Source organism: Enoplosus armatus, chromosome 16, assembly GCF_043641665.1.
Source record: "Enoplosus armatus isolate fEnoArm2 chromosome 16, fEnoArm2.hap1, whole genome shotgun sequence".
Taxonomy (NCBI): Eukaryota; Metazoa; Chordata; class Actinopteri; order Centrarchiformes; family Enoplosidae; genus Enoplosus; species Enoplosus armatus.
Genome location: NC_092195.1, coordinates 15,819,144 through 15,841,170, shown reverse-complemented (window position 1 = coordinate 15,841,170; position 22,027 = coordinate 15,819,144). Strand labels below are relative to the sequence as shown.

The window sequence follows — 22,027 nt, the reverse complement described above, 5'->3', positions numbered from 1 at the left end:
CCCCTTTTTGCCACTGTTTTTCTACTAACTTTTTAGGCTAATTTCATGATCTGACACAGTACAGCCAGTAGGCTGTTTGTCTAAAGGGGCAGTTATAACTTAACCTAATTTAAATTTAGGACACATGTATCATAAAATATGTTAGTTAGCACAGAGTAATTTAATGTAAATGAATATCATACTAATAAGAATAGTTTTCTGATATAAATACACATCACAATATCACAATAGTGTTTGACTGATGATTTACATCAGACAATACATAAAACATGGACTTTAATAACTAATTTTGTTGCTTTTTAATAACAATTTTCTTAATTAATTTGGAAGATACTTTTTTAACAATAACAATAAATGAATAGCATAATTTCATATCATCACCGTATGATTCTAAGTAGTAAGTTAGTAGTAATTAATAATACTGAATTATTGCCTTTATTTCACTTGAATGGTAAACGTCTGGTTTGATGTCAGTTGCTCAGAACTTAAACCTGTATTTAATGATTTTTTGGCCGCTTGGGAACATTGACATATTATCACCTTATGAAGTCATTATGGTAAATGTGCTAACAGCTGGCTTTTTACATATCCAGCAGACAGAGCAACATTATCGTTCATTTGGAGTCATGTTTCTGGCCATGTGGACAAATGTAAATCATATTTTAACTCTCCTTTTAGTTCTGTTTTGGTCTCCACCAACTCCTGAGAAAATGATCTAGCTCTTTAGCTGCTAAATGCTCCACTATGTTCACCAGCTAGTTGCTAACTTTGTCTGCTGTTTGGCGTTGGACAGGTAGTGTGCAGTACAGTGCACAGTTGGTTTTTAGAGCTTTTTTGCTGAAAACAGCTCCCTGCTGTGACACTGATGAGAGCAGAAAACCAAAACAGTAAAGCTGTAGGCTGTAAAACCAAAAGATGCCAAAAGCTGAGGGTAGCTGCAGAGTCAGATCCCAATTCTCTGTGTGTTTGTCACTGTTAATGCCCCTTTTCACATTACACAACTTGTCATTATTCATATGAAAAATATTGATTAGCGCAGCTTTAAGGTCAAAAGCACTTTTGTAGACTCAGCATTTTGTGCTGACATTCAACAGTCGTACACGGGGAACTCTACAAGAGGGCACAGATAATAATTTCCCCACCATCAATAGACAACATGTCTTGTGGCACTGCAACCGCAAAACATCATGTCTATTGAGTAAGGGAAATAATGCTGCCTTTTTTGCCTGGAGATACTCACTCTACTGCAGTTACTATGCTGTTACCATCATTATCTGTATTGCACTCTCCTCCCACACAAATTGAACGCAACAAGTTCGCTCCTGTTCTCTGGGGGTTGTTCAAATGCATTGTGGGAAATCTATGGGAAAGCCAAAGCAGAGGTAGATAAGGCAGTTTGAGTGAGAGTGGGTACGGCAAAATGTCCTTTCCACAAAGTAACCAACAGAAAGCATTACAGACAGTAGGTTTATCCAAGGCAAGAACCTTTCATAAACCCCAAATATTTGAGATTTTACATCTAGTTTTATCTGTTTCAAATGATCAAATTTACCTAAATCTCAAGAAAAAATAACTGTATTTTCTTTCTGTCACTTAAGCATATTCACAAATATATAACGTACCGAGCGCCTCAAGGCTGTCTGTCTGATGACACTGCAGATTCAGGTTCTCTGCTGTCTTGCTTTGTGTGTGAATTGCTTGTGAATAATGTTTAAGCAGCAGCAGCAGACAGCATGAGTAATGTGACTTTCTAAACTGAGTGGTGTTCAGCTTTAGGTATGTCTTCAGGAGCTCAAAATCTCAATTCAGCTCATTTATGTAATTATCAACACGTTTCTGCGTTATTTTCCCACTTTATGTAAGAAATGTCTCGTAATCGTACGTTGTAGTGGCTCTAAACATGGACCAGAATGTGTTAAGATGTGCCTACATTTTCTGCTTTTCTGATTCCCAGAAAAGAAAAACAACAACTCTGCAATCAATCTCAAAGAAGGCGATCCCTCTCACAACACCCACGCAGCAAAACACACTCAGAAATGTGCCTGAACACATGCATATACTGTGTGCATACAGAGGAGCACTTCCACACTCACAATCACACTCACAAACAGAAGAAGTACTACTTGCTTGCATTCACCGGCGGAACTAATTGTTTGTATAATTGACTTCTTATTTAATTACCAGACAAGCAAATTAGTTTAAACTTGAAATCCCAGATCCACTCAAGGGGAATTAAAGTGTTTCCAAAAGTTTTCAGTAGAGAGGAAAATGAAATTTTCTTTTTATGGTGATTGCTTATGTTGCTGAGAGGAAGGCTTTGCACTTCCACCCAGATTTATCTTCCTAGTGTACACAGTGTCTCCCCAAAGAGAATTATGAGGGCTTCATCACTTCTTTAACGCATCTCTTACTCAGCTTAGATTGAGAAGAGAATATATATATTTTCAATACTGCACTTTTTGGCAACTGCATCCAAATGCTGAAAGCTGCTTCTTTAAGTTGTCACTGTGTGAGAGAGGATAATGATGCCATCAGTGGCAATGGTGCCTTCAGGGACAGAACGGATGCATGAGTCAGATTAAATGGAAATTGAGGAAAACACAAAGAAAATGTCTTTCTTTTTCAGTAGTTTGCGGCTTGTTTTATTGTTTTATAAAAGTGACACGGTGCTTGCAACTGTAAAGGTTGGCAATCACATTAAATAAAGATGTTTAAAATACAAAATACATTTTAAAGTTGCAGTAAGGGAGGTTTTCCAGGAGGTCCTTTTTTTCTAATCTGACATTTTTCCTTCTCATACTTATAATAGTAGGAGTAACTAGCGCTGCACTGCAATAAAAGAGCAATGTTTTAGCATTACAAGCCCTCTACATGGATTATCAAGTGGTGAGCATCTGATTTTTTACTTGAGCCAAGTGTCCTTTTAAAACAACTTAGCTGGAAACATTAAACTAACTAGTCAGGGGTTAGCAAACAGCCAATTTTAGATCTACATCAATTAAAAATATATCAAGATAATGCATAACTTTTTTGTGCATTAGTTTCTCTCGAAAGTATCTCAGTTTCATCACTTCCACTTTGTGATGAATGATTCCAGAGTTTGGACAGAAGGCAACATGCAGTGCCGCCTTCTCACCACAGAAGTGCTCACAGTTGGCAGAAGAACAGAAACCTGATAGAGAGAAATAAGATCCCATTACAACACTCACAAAGGGAAATAAGAGTTGTCAGTGTTTATGAGCCATGGCGCCATGTGAGGTCATCATTATTCACCGACGGCTCTCAGGGTTGCTGTTGTGAGAGACACGGAAAGTGAGACAGACAGAAGAGAAAAGCGCTGAGTGGAATACATTGCGACCCCTTCCTTATTGCGAGCCCCACTCCCCTGCTCCCACCGTCTACATCACTGCTGTCCTCCCTGCTGTCGAGTCATCACATTTCTGCGGAAAATGAGATTCGCCGTGCCACGAAGACTGATGATCCCCTTTAACCTCAGCTATTGAGGCACTCACTTCCAAAATAGCAACTGAGCCTTTTTGTCCCCTGCTCTTTGAAGGCCTCTCATATCTTATGTTTAAGTGCTGTTGACTTTGAACATGCCCTGTTCCAGTCTTGATAGGCCGTCGTATCAGCTGAGCGACTTGAGGGGGGATCGTTTCCTTCAAGTGCACTCAAAGTACACTCAACAAGCATATCCCAAGGGCAAATTGGATAGCACAGTGGTAATAGACTCGCTTTCTTCACTTGAGCCGTATATCATTGGCTTAGGAACTTGTCCTAGAATCAGGAGTGTTGTGGTAACGCTAATTTCGCTCGTGTCTGGTGGCTTTGGTTACACTGCATGGAGATTTCCCAAGTAACTACACATCTAAATGTGATAACATGGTTGGAGTAAGCAGGTTAAACATATACTGTGATATTGAGAAACTAGCAGTCAAATGTATAAATGTTGAATTTGCACAAAAAACATGCATACCTCATGTAAACAGGTATTTATAAAGAAAGAATATGCACACCTCACACTTACTTAAGGCCACTTCTACAGCGGGACGAGTATTATATAATGTATGTGAATGAGGGAATCTAATAATAAAGCATTTCTTGTTTAGGTTATTAGCTAATGTAGCTAATATAACTCTGTAATATGCCAATCAAAGGTACATTCAGGGATTTATTTTGTTAAGTACATTTTTTATCTCAATTATGTCTCATTTTATCCTTAATCGTAAAGCTCTTTGTAAAGTCTATTTTGTGTTATAAACTATTCTGACGATTGAGACATTGATGAGCCCATGTTCACGGATAACTGAAGAGTGAGTCATACAAAAAAATTGATCTTTGGATACCTGTTTTCAGACAGGTGTGTAGGAGAATAAGTGATGAGTCCAAGTAAAAAAGAATCCGCTCCCACACACAGTTGACACTTGGTAAACTTATTGAAGAGCTATGTTTTGTTTAAGCAACCTTCATCAGGCATTTCATGTTAATGCATTTCATATGTATATATATATATATACATATGAAATGCCTGATGAATGTTGCTTGTATTGCTTGAAATGTAGTTAACTGCGGGAATGGAAATCAGGCTTATGCACTGAGCCCAGTTTCACATTTATATATATTTATGACAGAACCATGCATACAAACAGGTTCATAAATATGACAAAAGAGTGGATGCACATTTTTTAGTGTTATGCATCTGGCCCCAGATTAGGATAACTGGTTTATTCAAACAAGCAGATTACTATTGCATGTCGACATCTTGCTCTTTATTTTTGTTATTTGCCGTCTGTGCAAACTTAAACTCCCAAATCTTTATGGAACCAGGAACATATCAGCACAATTACAGCAGAATATTTTCGGAATACGTGTTGTGTTATGTGTTATGTGTGGAGTCAAAGGGTATCAGAGGTTCATGTTAGCAGCACAAATGAGATTATGACAGAAATATAACCAGCAGCTGGTTATATTATTGGTTTGTGCAGGTAAACATATAGCCACTTGTTTATGTTTTTAGAGAGAGGGCGAGTTTCCTAGGGAGTGGGAGATTAAGAGAAAAGGGTACGAAGAGGAAGATAATATCGCAGCTAAAATATAGGGAGAGAAAGTGAGAGAGAGGAAGAATCTCATAGATATCCAAAAAGGGGGGAAAAAAACTATTCTCTGGGAACACAATGCCGGATGGCGTGCTCCAGCTAAATAAATTATCACGGGGGCTATTTTTAAGCTGAAGTGTAAATGCAGTAATCCTTGGAGCAGGAGCTGCGAAGAGCCAACACACAGCAGCCACATCAGAGAATACAGCTCTGCCTTTATCTTCCCCTCCCGCCCCACTCTCTCCTCCCTCTCTCTCTCTCTTTCTCTCTCTCTCTCACACACACACACACACACACACACACACACACACACACACACACACACACACACACACACACACACACACGCATACATCCTCCAGTCCCCGCATCTCCACCCTGTCGCAGCACCTCTGTCGTCTCTCGCTTTATCCGTTTCCCGTTCCCCTCTTCATTTTTTTTTCTCTTTCTTTTCTCCCCTGCCTTTCATATGGTAAAAGCCTCCTTTCTGTGTCGGAGTATTTTACTTATCACTGAGCCCTCTATGGGGACTCCACTGAGTTCTATTGTAATAAACAATAACAGACCTTTGAACAAGACAGGGAGGGGAAACATGTAAGTGGCACGCAAAGAAGCAGCAGTCAGAGAATATTAGGCCACAGTGGGTCATTCTGCAACTTGCTAACAAGTCTTTCTTAGCAAATGTATGATGTTGATTTTCTATACTCTCATCCCTGTGGGAGAATGTTGCCCAGGGAAAGTAGTTCCTTGGCAGTATTGTGCTGTTTTGGTATGGGAGAGGAGACCCTCCTCTGCTGCTGTTTAATAGCACATAATGGGACGTCGTTAATCACCAGCGCAAGCTGAGGTTTCACAAGGTTAATGACGGCGTAGCCAAGCTCTCGACTGTGTCCCATTCCTCAGGTATTTATCAGTGTCAGCGGGAACCTGAGAGCTGATGCGTAGTTCATAGTTCTCCCACTCACATTGCCCACGTCTTTCTCGTTCTCGTCTCTCCACCTCTGTTTTACTCCACCCTTCTTCCTTCCCAGGGGTAGGCAATATGGATAGAATCTATCTACGGCTGCAACTAACTAGTTATTTTTGTTATCGATTAATCTGCTGATTATAACCTTGATTAATCAATTTGGTCTATAAAATGTCAGAAAATTCTGTGAACCCAATATTGCCATAATGACGTCCTGCTCATTGGTCTGTAACATAGCCTGTATTGCCCTAATACAACTAGGAAAGGGATAGATACCTGAGTATAGGCCAGGTTTCTCTGTATATATCATCATATCGCCCAACTAGCATGGCCTGTTGCAAGTACAAACAATGATGGAGCACCTACCAGTCTATTAAAGGAAGAGAAAATCTGTTTATTCGCCTTCTTGAAGAGAATTAGATGAGAAGATTAGTATCCCTTTGCTGTAAATATGAAGTTAGCTTAGCTTAGCACAAATATTGAAAATACAGGTGCACAGGCAACAAAATCCATCTACCAGCACCTCTAAAGCTCACTATTAACATGTTAAATATTGTTTGTTTAATCCCTATAAAAACCGAAGTGTAAAAACGACAAGTTGTGTTTAGGTACTGCACTATTTCCCGGCCAGGCGCAGTGACTTCCTGGACTGGCATCAATCATCTAACTCTCGGGAAAGAAAGCACATAAGCGTCTTTACCAAAATGTTGACCTATTCCTTTGATTTTTATACCTCAATCAGTATGTAACAGGTAACAGGCTCTTCAGTGTTGCTGTATTCAGTCAACAGAAACAATTGGAATATAAAATGCAGTGTCATAGCTTTTCTTTGTTTATCATGATGAAATACTCTGACCTCAGTCATGTTTTAAAACCAGTTACCACCAACGATGCTGCTAAAGCCTTGGGCTAATCGCACCATTACTGTCATCATAGTAAAACTAGGGTATTGCACTTTCCTGTTTAACACCATGAATCATCCAAAGGCATATCTACAGAAATTTCCACACGTACAACCGAGCTTTCACCCACAACGACGCGCATACAAATATAGATACATGCAGACATCAGCTTCCACGCACTGGAATAAATGAGGGGCTTGTTTTTACTGTTCCACTTTTTGCTCCTTTGCATTGCCATCTTTAAGCCCTGAAGGCCATGACAGCTCCGTGTCAGGAGAGATATCCTGCATGATAGAGCAGCACAGTAAAGAAATGGTACTGACTGAGCTCAGTTTGACAGTCCCCCGCTGAGCAACTAAAGGAAGCTGAAGCATGGAGGCAAGGTCTGTGTGTGTGTCTGTAAATGTATGTGTGTGTGTGTGTGTGTGTCGTGTGTGTGTGTGTGTGTGTGTGTGTTGGTGGTGGCAGGTGGCACTGGAAAAGGCACAGTAACAAACAAACCCAACTCGACACAAGTTAGAATACCAAAATACAAGCACTTTGAGAACTGCCATCCCTCTGTCTCTTGCTCTGCATAAAATAGACTTATTTACTTAACCTCACTGGGTTACGCTGATGAGGAGCGCTGCTTTAAAGAGATAGATGGAGAGAGGGGGGAAACTTCTCGTCAGTTGTTTATGTTGTTGAAATCAGGGCAGGAAAAGAAGCAGGCGTGCTCGCTCGGAGTCGCAGAATAAGGTGACCTATTTTGAACACATGCTGGAAGACGAGGCTCTCTTAACCTTATCTGAGCGCCACACAGGCTCAAAACTCAACATATATAAATATATATTGGCATGTACGCATCTGTGCTTGCATATATGTATCAGTGACCCTCTGTAAGTTGTCTGAATTTTCACTCAGATTAATTATCTAAGCCTGTGGCAGATGTGATGTGGCTGGACTCAATGACCCCTCAGTTTCAACAACTATACTTTCTGCTGGATGCCACTGAGTCAGACGGACAGCAGACTTAACATAAATCAATATATAATAATAATAATAACAAGCTCCTTCTCCTATTAGTGCAAAGAGTTTTCCTCCTGGCCTTCTTCATTGTGGTCTATTGGTAAGTCATCATAGTCCAGACCACAGCCTTGCACTTTTACAAGTGTGAGTCTAATTATTGAACCACACAAGAGCATGTTAACCTTCAGTAACCAACATGATCATTAACTAATGACTGCTGTAGATCATGTTCTTGTAGGTCATTGGAGTCATGTTTTAAGTATTTGTGTTCTAATTAATGCATTTCTTGCAGTTTCTAACGTGGAGACTCATGCTAAATACTACCTGACCTTGGCTTCCTTTGCATCTTTACATCCAGTCCAGTATCCCGATGTTCATATTGGATGATTCCACACCTCACGATTAACGTCCGATAATAATATTCAGTGCAGGAAATACAGACCATACCTCAAGAATATTGTTTTTGCCATAACCACAGTCTTTCCCTAGTTCAGGTCAATTCAGGAATGTGACTAGGACAATATTGCCAAAGCATCAAGTAATAATGACCATACAGTGGTTGCATTGAAGAAAGCAAGAATTTTAAAAACTTTGGCATTGGATGAAAAAAAGAAAAAGTTGTCACTGATATATTACTATACTAATATTATAGGTAATAGGGTTGTTTCTGTGACACCCTCAAAGATATTAAATATGTGAAACCATTATTTTTTTCTTTTACCTCTTCAGGTCTCTGAAACTCCTTCACATAAAACAATCTGAGAAGGAAAAATCAATCTTTCTTGCTCACAATGCTCACAACTCGTCCACACTCAGGCCATAACCTGTGATAAGTGGTCGCATGCTTCATTTTAAAGGGTCACAAACCAAAAAGTTTGGGAAGCACTGCTCTAAAGAAGGAGTGTTGGCTGAGTTACTTTTTGTTCTGATCATCTATTTTGTGGCTTTCTTACTTGTTGGTGGTGATTAATGGCAGTGAGGCTTGTCAGATTTTGCAGCGTGTGAACTTTGTTTCTGGCATCTACCACAGAGTGTACAGACTCTATCCTTAAGAGCATTTCACTTTCTATTAAAAGAAGGACACAGACAAGAGTGATTATTGTGCAGCCACATCCTAGTTTGATACCTGGTCAAGGTCAGAATGTCTTGACTCTTTTTTTCTGTCTCATCTTCCTCTGTTCCCGAAGGTCTGGATTTTGATTGTGACATTCAGCAATATTTTTATTTTCAACAAATCCCATGATTAGACCAAAACCGATCATTTGTTAGCCAATCTCAAATACTTTCCAACCTCGTTACCTCATCTGTAGCACACAGGCCAAAGCCATTTTTTTCAAATGAAGACGAAAACCTTTAGGTTAAAGATATACTATTTCTTTTCTTTTTTTTAATAATTTGCTAATACATTAGTGATTTTAGCAAAAATATCCTCAAACAGGAGTAAATAGTGCATTTGTTGGACTTTGTGCCACCAGCAGTGTTTTGGTTTTCATTGAAATAGCTCAATAACTACTGGATGTATTGCAGTGAACTTCAGTACAGATATCCATGGTCCTCAGCCTCAGCTGTACTTTGTGTTTAGAGCTAAAAAAAGATGGTGAACATGGTGAACAGTATACCTGCCTAACATGAGAATATTAATATTGTCATTGTGAACATGTTAGCATGTTGATGTTAGTTAGTATGGCTGTAGACTTGACAACTAGGAATAAGGCTTGTCAGGCTTTGGATACACAAACAATACACAAGCAGCATGTTGTTTGGAGTTTTTCCATGGCATTTGTTGACAATGAGAAAAAAATTGTGTATAGTCAACCTTTAAAAACACATCTAAAGGTTTCCAGCTGGGATACACCACCAGGTAAAGCCTGGATCCAGCCTATATAATAGATACTTCAAAGCTGGATGGACAGAATCAGTGCAAATACGTCTTCGTCCACGTTTTTAATACGAGACGCGGCGCACAGCAGAGAGGTGGCAGATGCGGCTGCACGCTGAGGTGTGCTCAGATTAAACAAGCAAGACAGGTCTGATTATGAATGCATGGGTGAGAGCCACAGAAAGAGAGAGGAAGAGATATGAAGCCAGGAGTGAAGTACGGCACGAAGAGAGAGAGAGAGAGATTTTGATGATCCAGACATTTTACTACCTGTCTCTGAAAAGCTGCTCATCTGTTAATACTGGCAAATCACATTCATCATTCGTACCGGTGGCACAGGAGACTGAGCTACTGCAGGCTACAGGAGCATTATTTGTGAGTGTGAGTGTGTGTGGGTGTGATGCGCATGCAAGCATTCATGTGTGAACGTATGGGTATGAGACCGAATCCATGTGTGAATTACACTGCGGAACAGTACATTAATAATAGATCAACTCTCCCTTTGTTTAGGACGTAAACGTGATGAGTGGGCCTTGTAATTGGTTCGTTTAATAACTCAAACCGAGTGTTCTCTGCCTCTCATTCACACACACACACACACACATGCAATTACAAACCACAGAAACACGTCGAAATTGTAATTCTCTGTCAGACGCTGGAGCACACACACTTCACACTCATGTCAGGGAGGCATTCACACGCTGGTCTGTTTAATTTAGGTTTGGCAGATTATAGTAATTATGTTAAAGAAAAGATTTTCCAGAGTAATTTGCCCTTTTTCTGTCCTTGAAGACTAAAACAACGCCAGCTGAAGGATGATCACGCTCGTGTTTTTTCACACTGCTACTTAACTTGTTTAACCAGATTGGAAAATATGTTCGCATAAAGGTTGTGAAAGCATCCAAGGTTTTATTGTTTTGCATGGTTTTTATGACAACAATAATCTCTTTGATCATCCAAAAATGTTTTCCGATCGATATAAGCACAGCCATAACAGTAAACTATCCTTAATATTAAGACACTGAGCATGTGTATTATGTGTCTTTGTGTGTGTGTGTGTGTGTGTGTGTGTGTGTGTGTGTGTGTGTGTGTGTGCGAGAGAGAGAAAGGGTTTGTGTGTGTGTGTGTGTGTGTGTGTATAGTGGCAGCCAAGATAAGTGAAGTGACGCCGACATAAATTGGAAATACAGAGTATGCACCTTGGGGCCTGCTCTGCATTCAGCACTACTACAGAATAATGCGTGTACATATGTGTGCAACTGTGTGTGTGTGTGTGTGTGTGTGTGTGTGTGTGTGTGTGTGTGTGTGACAATGTAAACTACCCATGAAATTAAGATTCAGAACAGAGTTTTCTGTGTTTGTATGACGGTGTAAATGTAGCCGTTTGCGTCTGCGTGTGACTATGCAAACTATCCTTGAAATTAAGATGTAGACCACGAGATGTTCCCGTGTGTGTGTGTGTGTGTGTGTGTGTGTGTGTGTGTGTGTGTGTGTGAGGAAACAGATAGCCGAGTATTCTCACCATTCTCTGAAGAGAGAAAGGGGAGGGGGGGTTTGAAGAATCTTTCGAACATGCTGACAGCTTGTCAAGGCCCTCCTACGACTGTAATGAATTTCAGCCTTTTGTGGTGTGTGGTCCCGCTGCACTGATAAGCCCTGGCACTAATACAGTTAACAAGGAGTGAGAGTGTGTGCGTGTGTCTGCGTGTGGGCTGACATGGTGTTTACATGCTTTGGAGCAGAAATAGCTTGATGCACGGCAGTGTTTGCCAATAATGATGATGAATATTACGTGGTTGAGTTTGCATGGTTGTGTGTGTGTGTGTGTGTGTGTGTGTGTGTTCTGTGTGTAATAATAGCCGAGCCAAGGTGGAATATTTATTTAGGTACTGTACTTGTATTCCCATTTAATGCTACTTTATACTTCTACTTGACTCCACTATATTCATATGACGGCTATTGCTACTAGATTGTGAATTTAGAAATGAATGCACGTCTGTGTAGCAGTACTTCTACCCCATGTATCATCTCATGACCCCTTGATTTATCTTGTGACCCTTTGGAGGGGGCTTTACCCCAGGTTAGGAACCACTGGACTCATTTACTGTATGTACAGTAGTCCAAACTAGCTACAACAGTAAAATGCTACTTACACTTTGATGCAAGAGTATTATCTATCAATGCATCTAATATATAATAATATATCTGTTGCAGGGGCCCTTTTTTCAATGAGTGAAAGAGTGAGTTTCTACTTTTACTTAAATCTGAATACTTCTTCCACCAGACTTTTTCCTCACGACACTTCTTTCACTGTAGCCCCAAGTTTCAAAATGTTAATGTGAATTCTCAGCTCTGTGTTGGTCCTCTGCCCTCAGTTTCAGCTCACGCAGTTGAATAGAATATAATATATAAAAACACGAATCTGTTTCCTCGCACCAAGCTCTGCATCCACACACACAAACACACAGTCGTGTTTCCATCACTTTAGAGGACATCGCATTGACTTACATTAATTTCCTGGAGACTTACCCTAACCATAACCATAACCACTACGTGCCTAACTCTAACCTAACCGTCACCCTAAAATGTAGTGATTTACATTATGGGGACTTGCGTTTTGTCCCCAAAAGGAAGGTAAGTCCCCACAATGTGATGGTGTAAACAGATTTATGTCCCCCACAACATGAGTAAAAACACACACACACACACACACACACACACAAGCTGTTGTCAGTCGGGGCTGGCATGTATCTTTGTGCCCTGTCATCACATGCTCCGACTGAGCTCTAAATGTCACTTGTCTCTCCCCGCTTCATCTGCCTGACTCATCCTCCTTGTCTTCACTCTGCATTTGAAATGCTTCTGTGTGTGTGTGTGTGTGTGTGTGTGTGTGTGTGTGTGTGTGTGTGTGTGTGTGTGACACTGACATGTGGTGGTGTGTATGTGTTTGATGGACACACTGCTGCTCTCCACCTCCCTTTGTATGGCGCCTGCAAGCACAATGATGCTCACTGCATTGATTTTCTTGTGCCATTTTATAATTATGTCTCCTCTTTTTATTCATCCTCCCCCTCTCTCTCCCTCTTTCTCTCTTTTATCCTGTCTCTCTTATCTCCCCCCTCTCCCTTCTATTTTTCTAATTCCATCCCCTTGATCCATTTTTATGCTTCACTGTGCCCATGCTTGTTATCTCGGCCCTTTCTCTTTTTTTTCCTGTTTGATCTCAACTTCTTAATTTCCTCTCTCATCTACGTCACTCCGCACGGTTTCGTTTTGCACCCCACTCCCCTCTCTTCCTGCGCTCGTCGTCATTGTTCCTCTTTTTGCTCCTCTGTTTTCCTCTTATTTTTCTTTCTTGCCATTTCTGATGTTTCTCAACCTCTTCCTCTTTTCAACGGGAGCGCTTTTTCCCTCTTTGTTTCACACCAGCCCTCTTTTTTCTCTCATTAACTTTTTCCAATCTTTTCTGTCTTCTGTTTTTTGTTTTCTGCAGCCTCTCTGGAGTGCACTCCATCTTCACCATAGCCTGACGAAACAGGACTACCAAGTCACAAAAGGACGCCGACGCCCACCGCCTTGCCAACATCCACCCAACATGCGATCCCCAGACTTCTTCGTGGAACAATCACAGCTATCCCTCTCACGCCTTTGGTCTCCATCCTCGTCATCTCCAAAGACCGATCTGGAAACAACTCATGCCTTCTTCCCAGCAACTCCTGAGAAGCTCCCACGAGTTCTGATTTGCAGTTTCCTCGCAGTCCAAACAATTCCTCACAGCTTCCTGGAATCTGACCAACAGTTTCCATTACCAGCGTCCCATCTCCAGACATTTATGACCTTTGCAGCCAAACCTCCACCAGACCTCTCACGCTATATAACTCCTACACTCCTCTCAGACATCACTTCACTCCCTCTCCCTCTAGAACCACGCCGGCAGCCAAGCCCTCGTAACGATCATCTACCCAGAATCCAACACTTGTTTGGCCAGGTTTCCTAAAAGCATTTAAACACAACGATCATCTCTGCACCATTGCCTTGTGATTGGACGATAGTTTTATGTGTGTGTGCTGATTTGCTTTTAGGCGACTTATCCCTCAACATCTCACGTACTTTTACAGTTAAAAGTGACACCTATAATCCACTTCTTCATTCAAACGAGTCTCTTGGTCTGTTTGTGGCATGTTAGCTCCTTCATTGTAGCATTTTAATGTGTATTTTCTCCCATGGGTGCTCTTGTGGTGCACTGCTGAACCTGGTTCTATCCTCCTAAGGACTTTCAATAGTGGCAACACAATGACTGTCCACTAGACCACTACTATACATCTCTCCTTTCCTTATTCCTCCTCCTTATCCCCTAATAGACTATTCCTACAACCGCAAAGGGGTGAGACATTTTACACAACCATGTGTGTGTGTTTTTGTGCTCTTTCTCTCTTTCTCATGCTGTTGCTTAGATCCTGTAAACAGTGAAGTATCCCTGTCTCTCCTCACTCTTTGCCCTCTCCATATTGTGGATCAGTCTCTTAGGCTAGACAGTAAGCCTGACAGAACTTCACTGTGAAAACAACCAACAGTTAGTAGAGGAATAAACACTGAACCTGGCATCACATTAGGTACGGTTAAGTTGGCTCCCTGAAATGAACGACATTGTTGTAAAAAGCAATCTGAAGGAGATGAAGCAGAACCTGGGAAAAAAGGGGAAGAACTGCGAGAAGGAAATTCCCTTGGTGTCCCTAAAAGCACCATGCTAGTAGGTAAACTGAAACAAAGAGAAAGGGAGTGGCTGAAAGAAAAGGAGCAGGAAAAGCAAAAGGGCTTCGTGAACCGAGAGATACTTTGACTTGAAATCCTTTACCTCTAATGAGGAGAAAACGAGAAGAAAAAACATCACAGATAACAAAAGAAGAGCCTTTTTCATTTCCTTCCCTCTGTATCACCGACCCTTTATTGCTTTGTCTGCTTTCCATCTCACTGCTTGAAACTATTTTTAGATGATATATTGAAAATAGTGTAAAAAGGAAGACGTGCTGTGTGCAAAAGCTCATCATGGAAATGTTGTCTGTCAGTCTGTTAGGAAAATACACTGTATTCTATTAATCTCTGGTGAGAAACAAAAATCTCTGTCAATGTGAATAATGGCCACTCACTGTTGATATTATAGGTATTTTAACTGCACTTAAAAGCACACGTGTCTGTCATGAAACAAAACAGCTGTTACTCGGACCATCTTCACCTTCTTCACTATGTCTGTGAGTGTAAATACATTAGAAAATCCTGTAGCCAGTGTAATGACCTCTTATTATCAGCAGCAGATTTCAGCGTACTGGAGTGATATTTAACAAACGCTCATATCCACGCCGGTGTAGCATGAGCTGTTGTCATGGTAACAACATCTTTCCTTTCCTCGATGGGAGCTGTCAATCACAAGAGCGTAAAATAGGGGCTGCGGTTGGAGCAAGGGGCAGGGGGGGGGGGGGGGGGGGCGTTGGCCCCTGAGAGCCATTGCGTTTTAATGGGATTCCATTTGTACACGGGTCCCTGTGTGTCCAGCCATTCATTGTTTGGATAGCAGCTGTAGCCTAATGCAGCAAAGACCTGCAAGCAGATTGAATAGTATTGATCAGTTCTTCAGGACATACAGTCAGTCCTCCAGGATTACAAAGGCCTCAAGGATTGTGTGTGTGTGTGTGTGTGTGTGTGTGTGTGTGTGTGTGTGTGTGTGTGTGTGTGTGTGTGTGTGTGTGTGTGTGTGTGTGTGTGTGTGTGTGTGAGAGAGAGAGAGACAGAGAGAGAGAGAGTGTGTGTGCTGCCAGTCACATTGGAATGGAGTTGTTCAGGCTAAAACACAAGTGGCTATTTCACGGTCGAGTGGAGATGCCGTGTCCATGTCTGTCAAGGCCTCAGGAGGAAGGGAAGGGCTGAAGCTTCCGTTAAGTTTGGAATTCCTCCACACCTTGATTTCCGATTGGAAACTGTAAATATGTGAACTGGGAGAAATGGTTTGCAGAGTGGTAAAAGGTTGGTGAATTTGAGAGCTGGATTAATTCATGCAAACGACCCTTGGCAGGAGATCCTGACTCCATAATATAACAGTTTTTATCAATATAATGAATTGATATTGATGATGATATTGGTCAAAAAATCTATATAACCTCTTATTGGCATTAAAGGAAGATTTTGGCATTTTGGAAAATAGACTTATTCGTTTAGATTGATTCCACTCTCATATTGCTACGCTATATATAAAGCAGCAGCCAGTTAGCTTAGCTTAGCAAAAAGACTGGAAACAGGCAAACAGCCTTACTCTTTCCAAAGGCAACAAAATCAGCCTACCAGCCCCTCTAAAGCTCACTTATTATATTGCATTTGTTTAATTGGCATTTTTGTTGTTTATTTTTTTTGTATGACCTTGTTTTGTCAGGCTCTTATGTTCAAATACTCCTGACCATGTCCAAGCAAAACTTCAAATTTAACTTGAAAAATATGCTCATTTGCTTTCTTGCCAAGAGTTAGATGATAAGATCCATCCTACTCTTATATTCGTCCATAAATATAAAGAAGTTAGCTTAGCCTAGCATACAGATTGGCTCTGTCCAAAGGTAACAAAATCTGCCTACCAGCACATCTAAAGCTGTTTAATCTGTACAAAAACTGAAGTGCAGAAATGACCAACAAATGAGATGTTTATCATGTATTATTACATGATTATCATGTAATCATGTAAGTGAGTTTTAGACATGCTGAAAGGTGTTTTATTACCTTTGGATAAAGCCAGGCTAGCAGTGTCTGTAATTCCAATGCTTATGCTAAGCTAAGCTACCCAGCTGCTGACTGTTGCTTCAAATTTAGCGGACAGACATGAGAGTGGTCAAGTTAAATTCTACGTTTTGCTCGGATTGGGTCAGAAGCATTGAAATTTGCACATAAAAGCCTGACAAAACCAAGGTCCATGCATTCCCAAATCGGGAAGGAAAAGAACACAAGGCTGACTTCTTGTGATCTTACCATATATGAACCACTTGCATTGAATTTCATCATATTTTTCATTGTTGCCCTGTAAAGAAAGTACTGTGTCTGTGTTCTAACTCAATTGCAATTCTGCACTTCAGCGTGATTGTAAAGGATTATTGAAAGCGTTTGTATCAAAATGTATTCCTTTTCTCTCAAAGCCTCTTTGAATTTTTTTTTTTTTCAAAATTCATGCAGACAGTCTAAACTTTGGGTCAAGACCTAAATTTGCTTGTAAGCTCTCCATAACAAATGTAGCAGTGCGTTTTAGTGATCCATAGCCCAGGTTGCAGCGCTGTAATAACCCTCGGTGTAGGCAGTAAAATATTGATTCTTTATTGTAACTCTCCAGAGTGTGTGCTCGCTTTCTACTTGCAGCGAGGGAATAGATTTTCCTCCAGAGGCACGAGGGAAACTTTCCACTGTATTTCTGGCTCCATATCCAGGTATAACCAGCTTGAGATCTGGCAACTGTGCCAAGATGTCCGAGGACTTGCCTGAACTGGCTCAGCCCATAGTCTCCCACTACCTGTAAGAGGTTTGGCACGCACTCATAGACGCTGATACACAGTGCACTGTTACACAAGAGAACGCCAGAACCTCACACAATGTTATTGCACAAGAACTTTCACACATGCTGGCACGCACGTCAGATGCACACAAACCCAGACTTGTGTTTAAAATACACAAGCGCACACACACACACACACACACACACGGTGACACTAAAAACACACGTATTTCTCAACAAATTAGCAGTAAACACAGTCACAGCCGCTCACAGGCTTCACATTAGTTATGCATAAACAAGTGTAGAAGCAAACATGTAAGCAACACCTCAAACACAATCTAAACAGAAGACAACAAATGTACGATTTTTTTTTCTGCCATGTTGACAGCATGTTTTGATTCTGTTCGAGTGTTTTTGTAACCAACAGGCATGCAGACCAAGTCTCTACTCCCAGTCTCTCTAGATATAAGGTGCCTAACGATGGATATTAATGATGATATTGATATCATGCTGAGTATATATAATAAACAGATTAATCTTCATGTATAATGTGTTCTCTGTTTATTCTGTGTGTGATTACCAACTAGGAGGTTACAACTCACACTGTGCAGCGCTGTGTGTGTGTGTGTGTGTGTGTGTGTGTGTGTGTGTGTGTGTGTGTGTGTGTGTGTGTGTGTGTGTACATCTGCTCACACGCAGCGGATGTAGACTGAGTTTGCAAAAAAAAAAAAAAAGATTACCTGACAGATGTTGTGGCTGGAGAGGTGTGACGTTGCAGTTTGGGGTTTTCACACAGCAGCCTCCATCGGGCCTCAGGACCCTGCTGTAGATCACAAATGGAAATGACTGCGAGTACTCACGCATTTTGTGTATTTGATGTGTTTGGTAATGGTTTTAAAGTAACAGTTCAGGATTTGGGGAAATACTTTTATTTGCTGTCTTGCCGAGACTTAGATGAGAAGATTGATATCACTCTCATGTTTGTCCGTTCAATATAGCCAGAGCCAGGAAACGGTTATCTTAGCTTAGCATAAAGACAGGAGAAAAATGGCTAGCCTGGCAAAAAAGGAAACAAGTGTAAAAGGGACTTGTTGCGTTTTTACTGGGGGTTATGTGCGGGTCTATTTCTTGGCTGGGAGCAGTGACACTTTTGTAGGAATTAAACAAAGACCATTTTACAGGTGCTGGGGTTTTTTGCCTTTGGACAGAGACAGGCTAGCTGTTTCCCCCCTGTTCCAGTCTTTATGCTAAACTAAGCTAACTGCCTGCAGGCTCCAGCTTTACACTGAACAGACAGACATGCGAGTGGTATCAGTGGTCTCATCTCAGTCTAGGCAAGAAAGTGACCCAAAGTGTTTATTATTTCCATTTATTAATACTTTATAGATCAGTAACAAGACAAGAGCTAGCTAAGAAGGCAGATATTCACAAGTCAAGGCATTAATAAATGATATACTAACAATTAATAGAGCCATTAGAGAAAACCTATAAACATTTTAATAATTTGACTTTACTAAATGTACTAAAAAATACATTCGATTAAATTTGGGGGGAAATCTGCTTGTTTGCTTTTCAAAGTTAAAGGTTTTACGTCGTTGCAATAAGAGAGGAGACAACCTTCAACATCCTCTTTTTATGACAGGAAGGAACAGGTTGCATGAGAAACATGGTCTTCATTTTGAGAAACTAATTAGGCCAAGGTATCTGAGGAATCCCACATTGAAATTGATGGTTACAAATCCTACACATGCTGTAGTACTTTTGCTACATGTGCTGCAGTGGGGAGGGTGAGGTGAGGGAGGAGGAGGAGGATGATAACAGGCGTGAGAGATGAAGAGAAAGAGAGATATGACAGAAAATCACTAGCACTCAGTCCCCTGCCTGCCTCTCCTGAGACCTGCAACACACACCCTCAGCACTCTGGGCTCGCACCGCCTGCCCGGAGATCTCCACAGTTTTTATTTTGTCTTTGTGTGTGTCTGCGAAATTTCCCTCCACTGTTTTCTCACTTTTCCCTGTCCCTCTTTTTTTCTCTCTCTCAGTTTTGCTGCTCTAATTCTATCCATCACTCATTCTGTGTGCGCCAGCATCTGAGAATGTATCTCAAACATGTGCTCTCTCATCTCTTCATTGTTTTCTCTCCTCTCTCTCTCTCTATTTCTATAATCTTGTTTTCTTTGTCACCATGGATACTTCTTCTTCTTCATCGTCATCTTCATCTTCTTCTTCTTCTTCATTCATTCATTCATTGGCATTATCTCTCCTTTTCTCTATTTTTGTAGCCTCCCTCTCTTGTGTCTCTGAATCATCCTCAGCCTTGCGCATAACGCTTCGCATTCCCATCCTCCTCCGTCACACATTCATGTTGAGCACAAGCAGGCGGCTGTATGAATTAAACATCTTAGACAGTGCACCCGCTGAGCCCCTTTGGAGTGTCAGGATGAGCACTGGTACTCAGATAGGGGGCTCTGGCCACACACCGTGAGTATTTGTCAGTGTGTGAGTGTGTGTGTGTGTGTGTGACTCCGTACTTGACACTGTATCATATTGAGCAGCGAGGGTTATCACATCTGTTTTCCTTCGTGTTTTAATGTCGGAGGGGAGAAGGAGCGAGAAGCCTTCTTTAGAGCTTTGACAAAGAAAAGTTTCTCTCTGTCTTCTTCTTTTCTCACACTCCTTCTCATGCCTTCCTCGTCTCTCCCTGAGTCTTATCTCCCCCCTCTTATCTTGTTTGATTTCTCAGTACGTGTTATTTTCAACTAGTGGTTTGTGTCAAAATTGTTTTTCCTTTAACCCCACTCCGCTATTACCCCTGTTTTATTCTCTCGCTTTCATTTTTCAGCTTTAATCCAACTTTTTTTCTTTTTGATCTCTATGCTTTTTGTCCTCCTGTTGTCTTTCATCTATATCCCACCGTCTCCCCCTCCACCCTGATCCTGTCAATATGACTGATATGAAAACCTTTCAAAGCAATTGATGTTGCTTGTTTTGGCGAGGATCATCCCTGATCTCAGTGGGCTGTTTGTGCCGGTGTCAGTGTCTCTGTGTGCATCATTATCTCTACATGTGCCTGTATCTGCAAGTGGAAACATCAGTGTGCTCGTTATGTACATGCCATATCTTTACAAAACTGTGCACACATGTAAGAGGGCATCAGGAGAGCCTCTTCACCAGCTGAGGAGGTTAAGCCTTCTTATCAACCTTCGCTGTGTGTTGATTCAGTATGGATCAAGCTGACATCCATCCGGTCGTGAACTCCCAGTCCCCACTCTCTGCCGCCTCACTATGCTCTCACTGCCAACAGCCACTTTTTTTATGGGGTTTTATCTTGCCAGCTTTGCCGCGTCCAGTGTCAGCATTGCAGAGAATAATGCGCACTTGCATTACACTGATTTACTGTGGCAACCTTTCAAAGTTTAAGGGGTCTTTTTCAGGTCAAAGAAGAAGGCTGAAAAATGTATTCAATTGGACAACTGCAGAGTATAGAGGGAAATAATGGTTCAGAAAAGTGGGAAGGCTCCATCTAAAGACCTTTACATTCAGTTTAGCTTTCTCCTAAACTAATGGTTGTCCCTTAAAGCGGCACAAATCAATATTTTTATATAAACATTGGGTCAAATGACTACGTGTAATGTGAAAGGATTCGCTTGTTGAGACGAACCTACAGATATTTAACACCCAAGCCAGTCGTTTCTCTCAGCTCTACGGAGCGTTTTAGCATCTTTCAGTTTCATGTTTTGGTTCACTCCCACCGTTCTCATCAACCTTGTTTCCAGTCAGAACAGGCCGCTAAAAAAAGTTCTGATCAATCTGCTGTTTCCTACCTGTCCAGCACCAAATAGCAGACGACGTTAGTGACTAGCTGGTCAACATAGTGGATATAGCCTATAGTAGACATTTTTTTGTCAGATGGACTTACATTCGCCATGTTGCCAGAAATGCGACTAGTGAATGAATGATAACGTTGCTCCGTGTCCGTTGGATGTGTATATAGGCAACTGTTTGCTAAAATGTTTGCCATGCCAACTTTAGTAGGTGATATGAAATGAATGTTGTGTTTACAGCATCCTTTCCCTTGGGGAATCAAATTGTGTGGGAAGCATGCAAAGAAACCAGAACTTTTAATGTTCAATTATCCTACAAAGCGCTTTGAACTACATGTGTGAAATTTCTCTATATACTTATATAGTACTAAATACTATATAATACTTACTACCATAAAAAGATCAAAGTCCAATGGTTCTTACTAAAGACGTAAATCCTTAAAAACGAGTCACAAATATATAGTGTCTTTAGTTTTTAGCAAACGTAACTCAAACAGGAGTACATTTTTAATTTGTTGGGGACTTTTAGCTGTGAAACTGGTGCACTAGTGAGTATTTACAGCCGCAGTTCAATATAAACTACAGTGCCAAGCAACATGTCAGTCAGTGCAACGCTGTAGCTCATTGATGTGTTTTTAATAGTTTTTGGACCACAATGGAGCTCAACAGCACAGCGGAATAAGATATATCAAGTGTTGGAAACTCAGTACTTGTTAGTCGGATCAATTCTTTGTTGGTTTTGGTCTGTGTTGGTCTTTTCATGTGATTTAAACATCTAGACAATCACAAGACTCATCCTTTAAGATCATATTTTCTAATAGCACAGAGCAGT

The 22,027-nt window shown here is 41.0% G+C and overlaps 1 protein-coding gene across 2 annotated transcripts in view; it reads left to right on the top strand.

The window, feature by feature from the left end:
• Positions 1-15,207, top strand: part of samd12 (sterile alpha motif domain containing 12) — a 93,333-nt gene extending 78,126 nt beyond the window's left edge. For both annotated transcript variants that reach the window (XM_070922016.1, XM_070922015.1), the window contains exon 5: positions 13,346-15,207. In XM_070922016.1, the coding sequence (XP_070778117.1) occupies positions 13,346-13,377 (32 nt within the window). In that variant the 3' untranslated portion in view covers positions 13,378-15,207. The remainder of the gene's footprint in view (positions 1-13,345) is intronic.
• Positions 15,208-22,027: the final 6,820 nt, after the last annotated feature.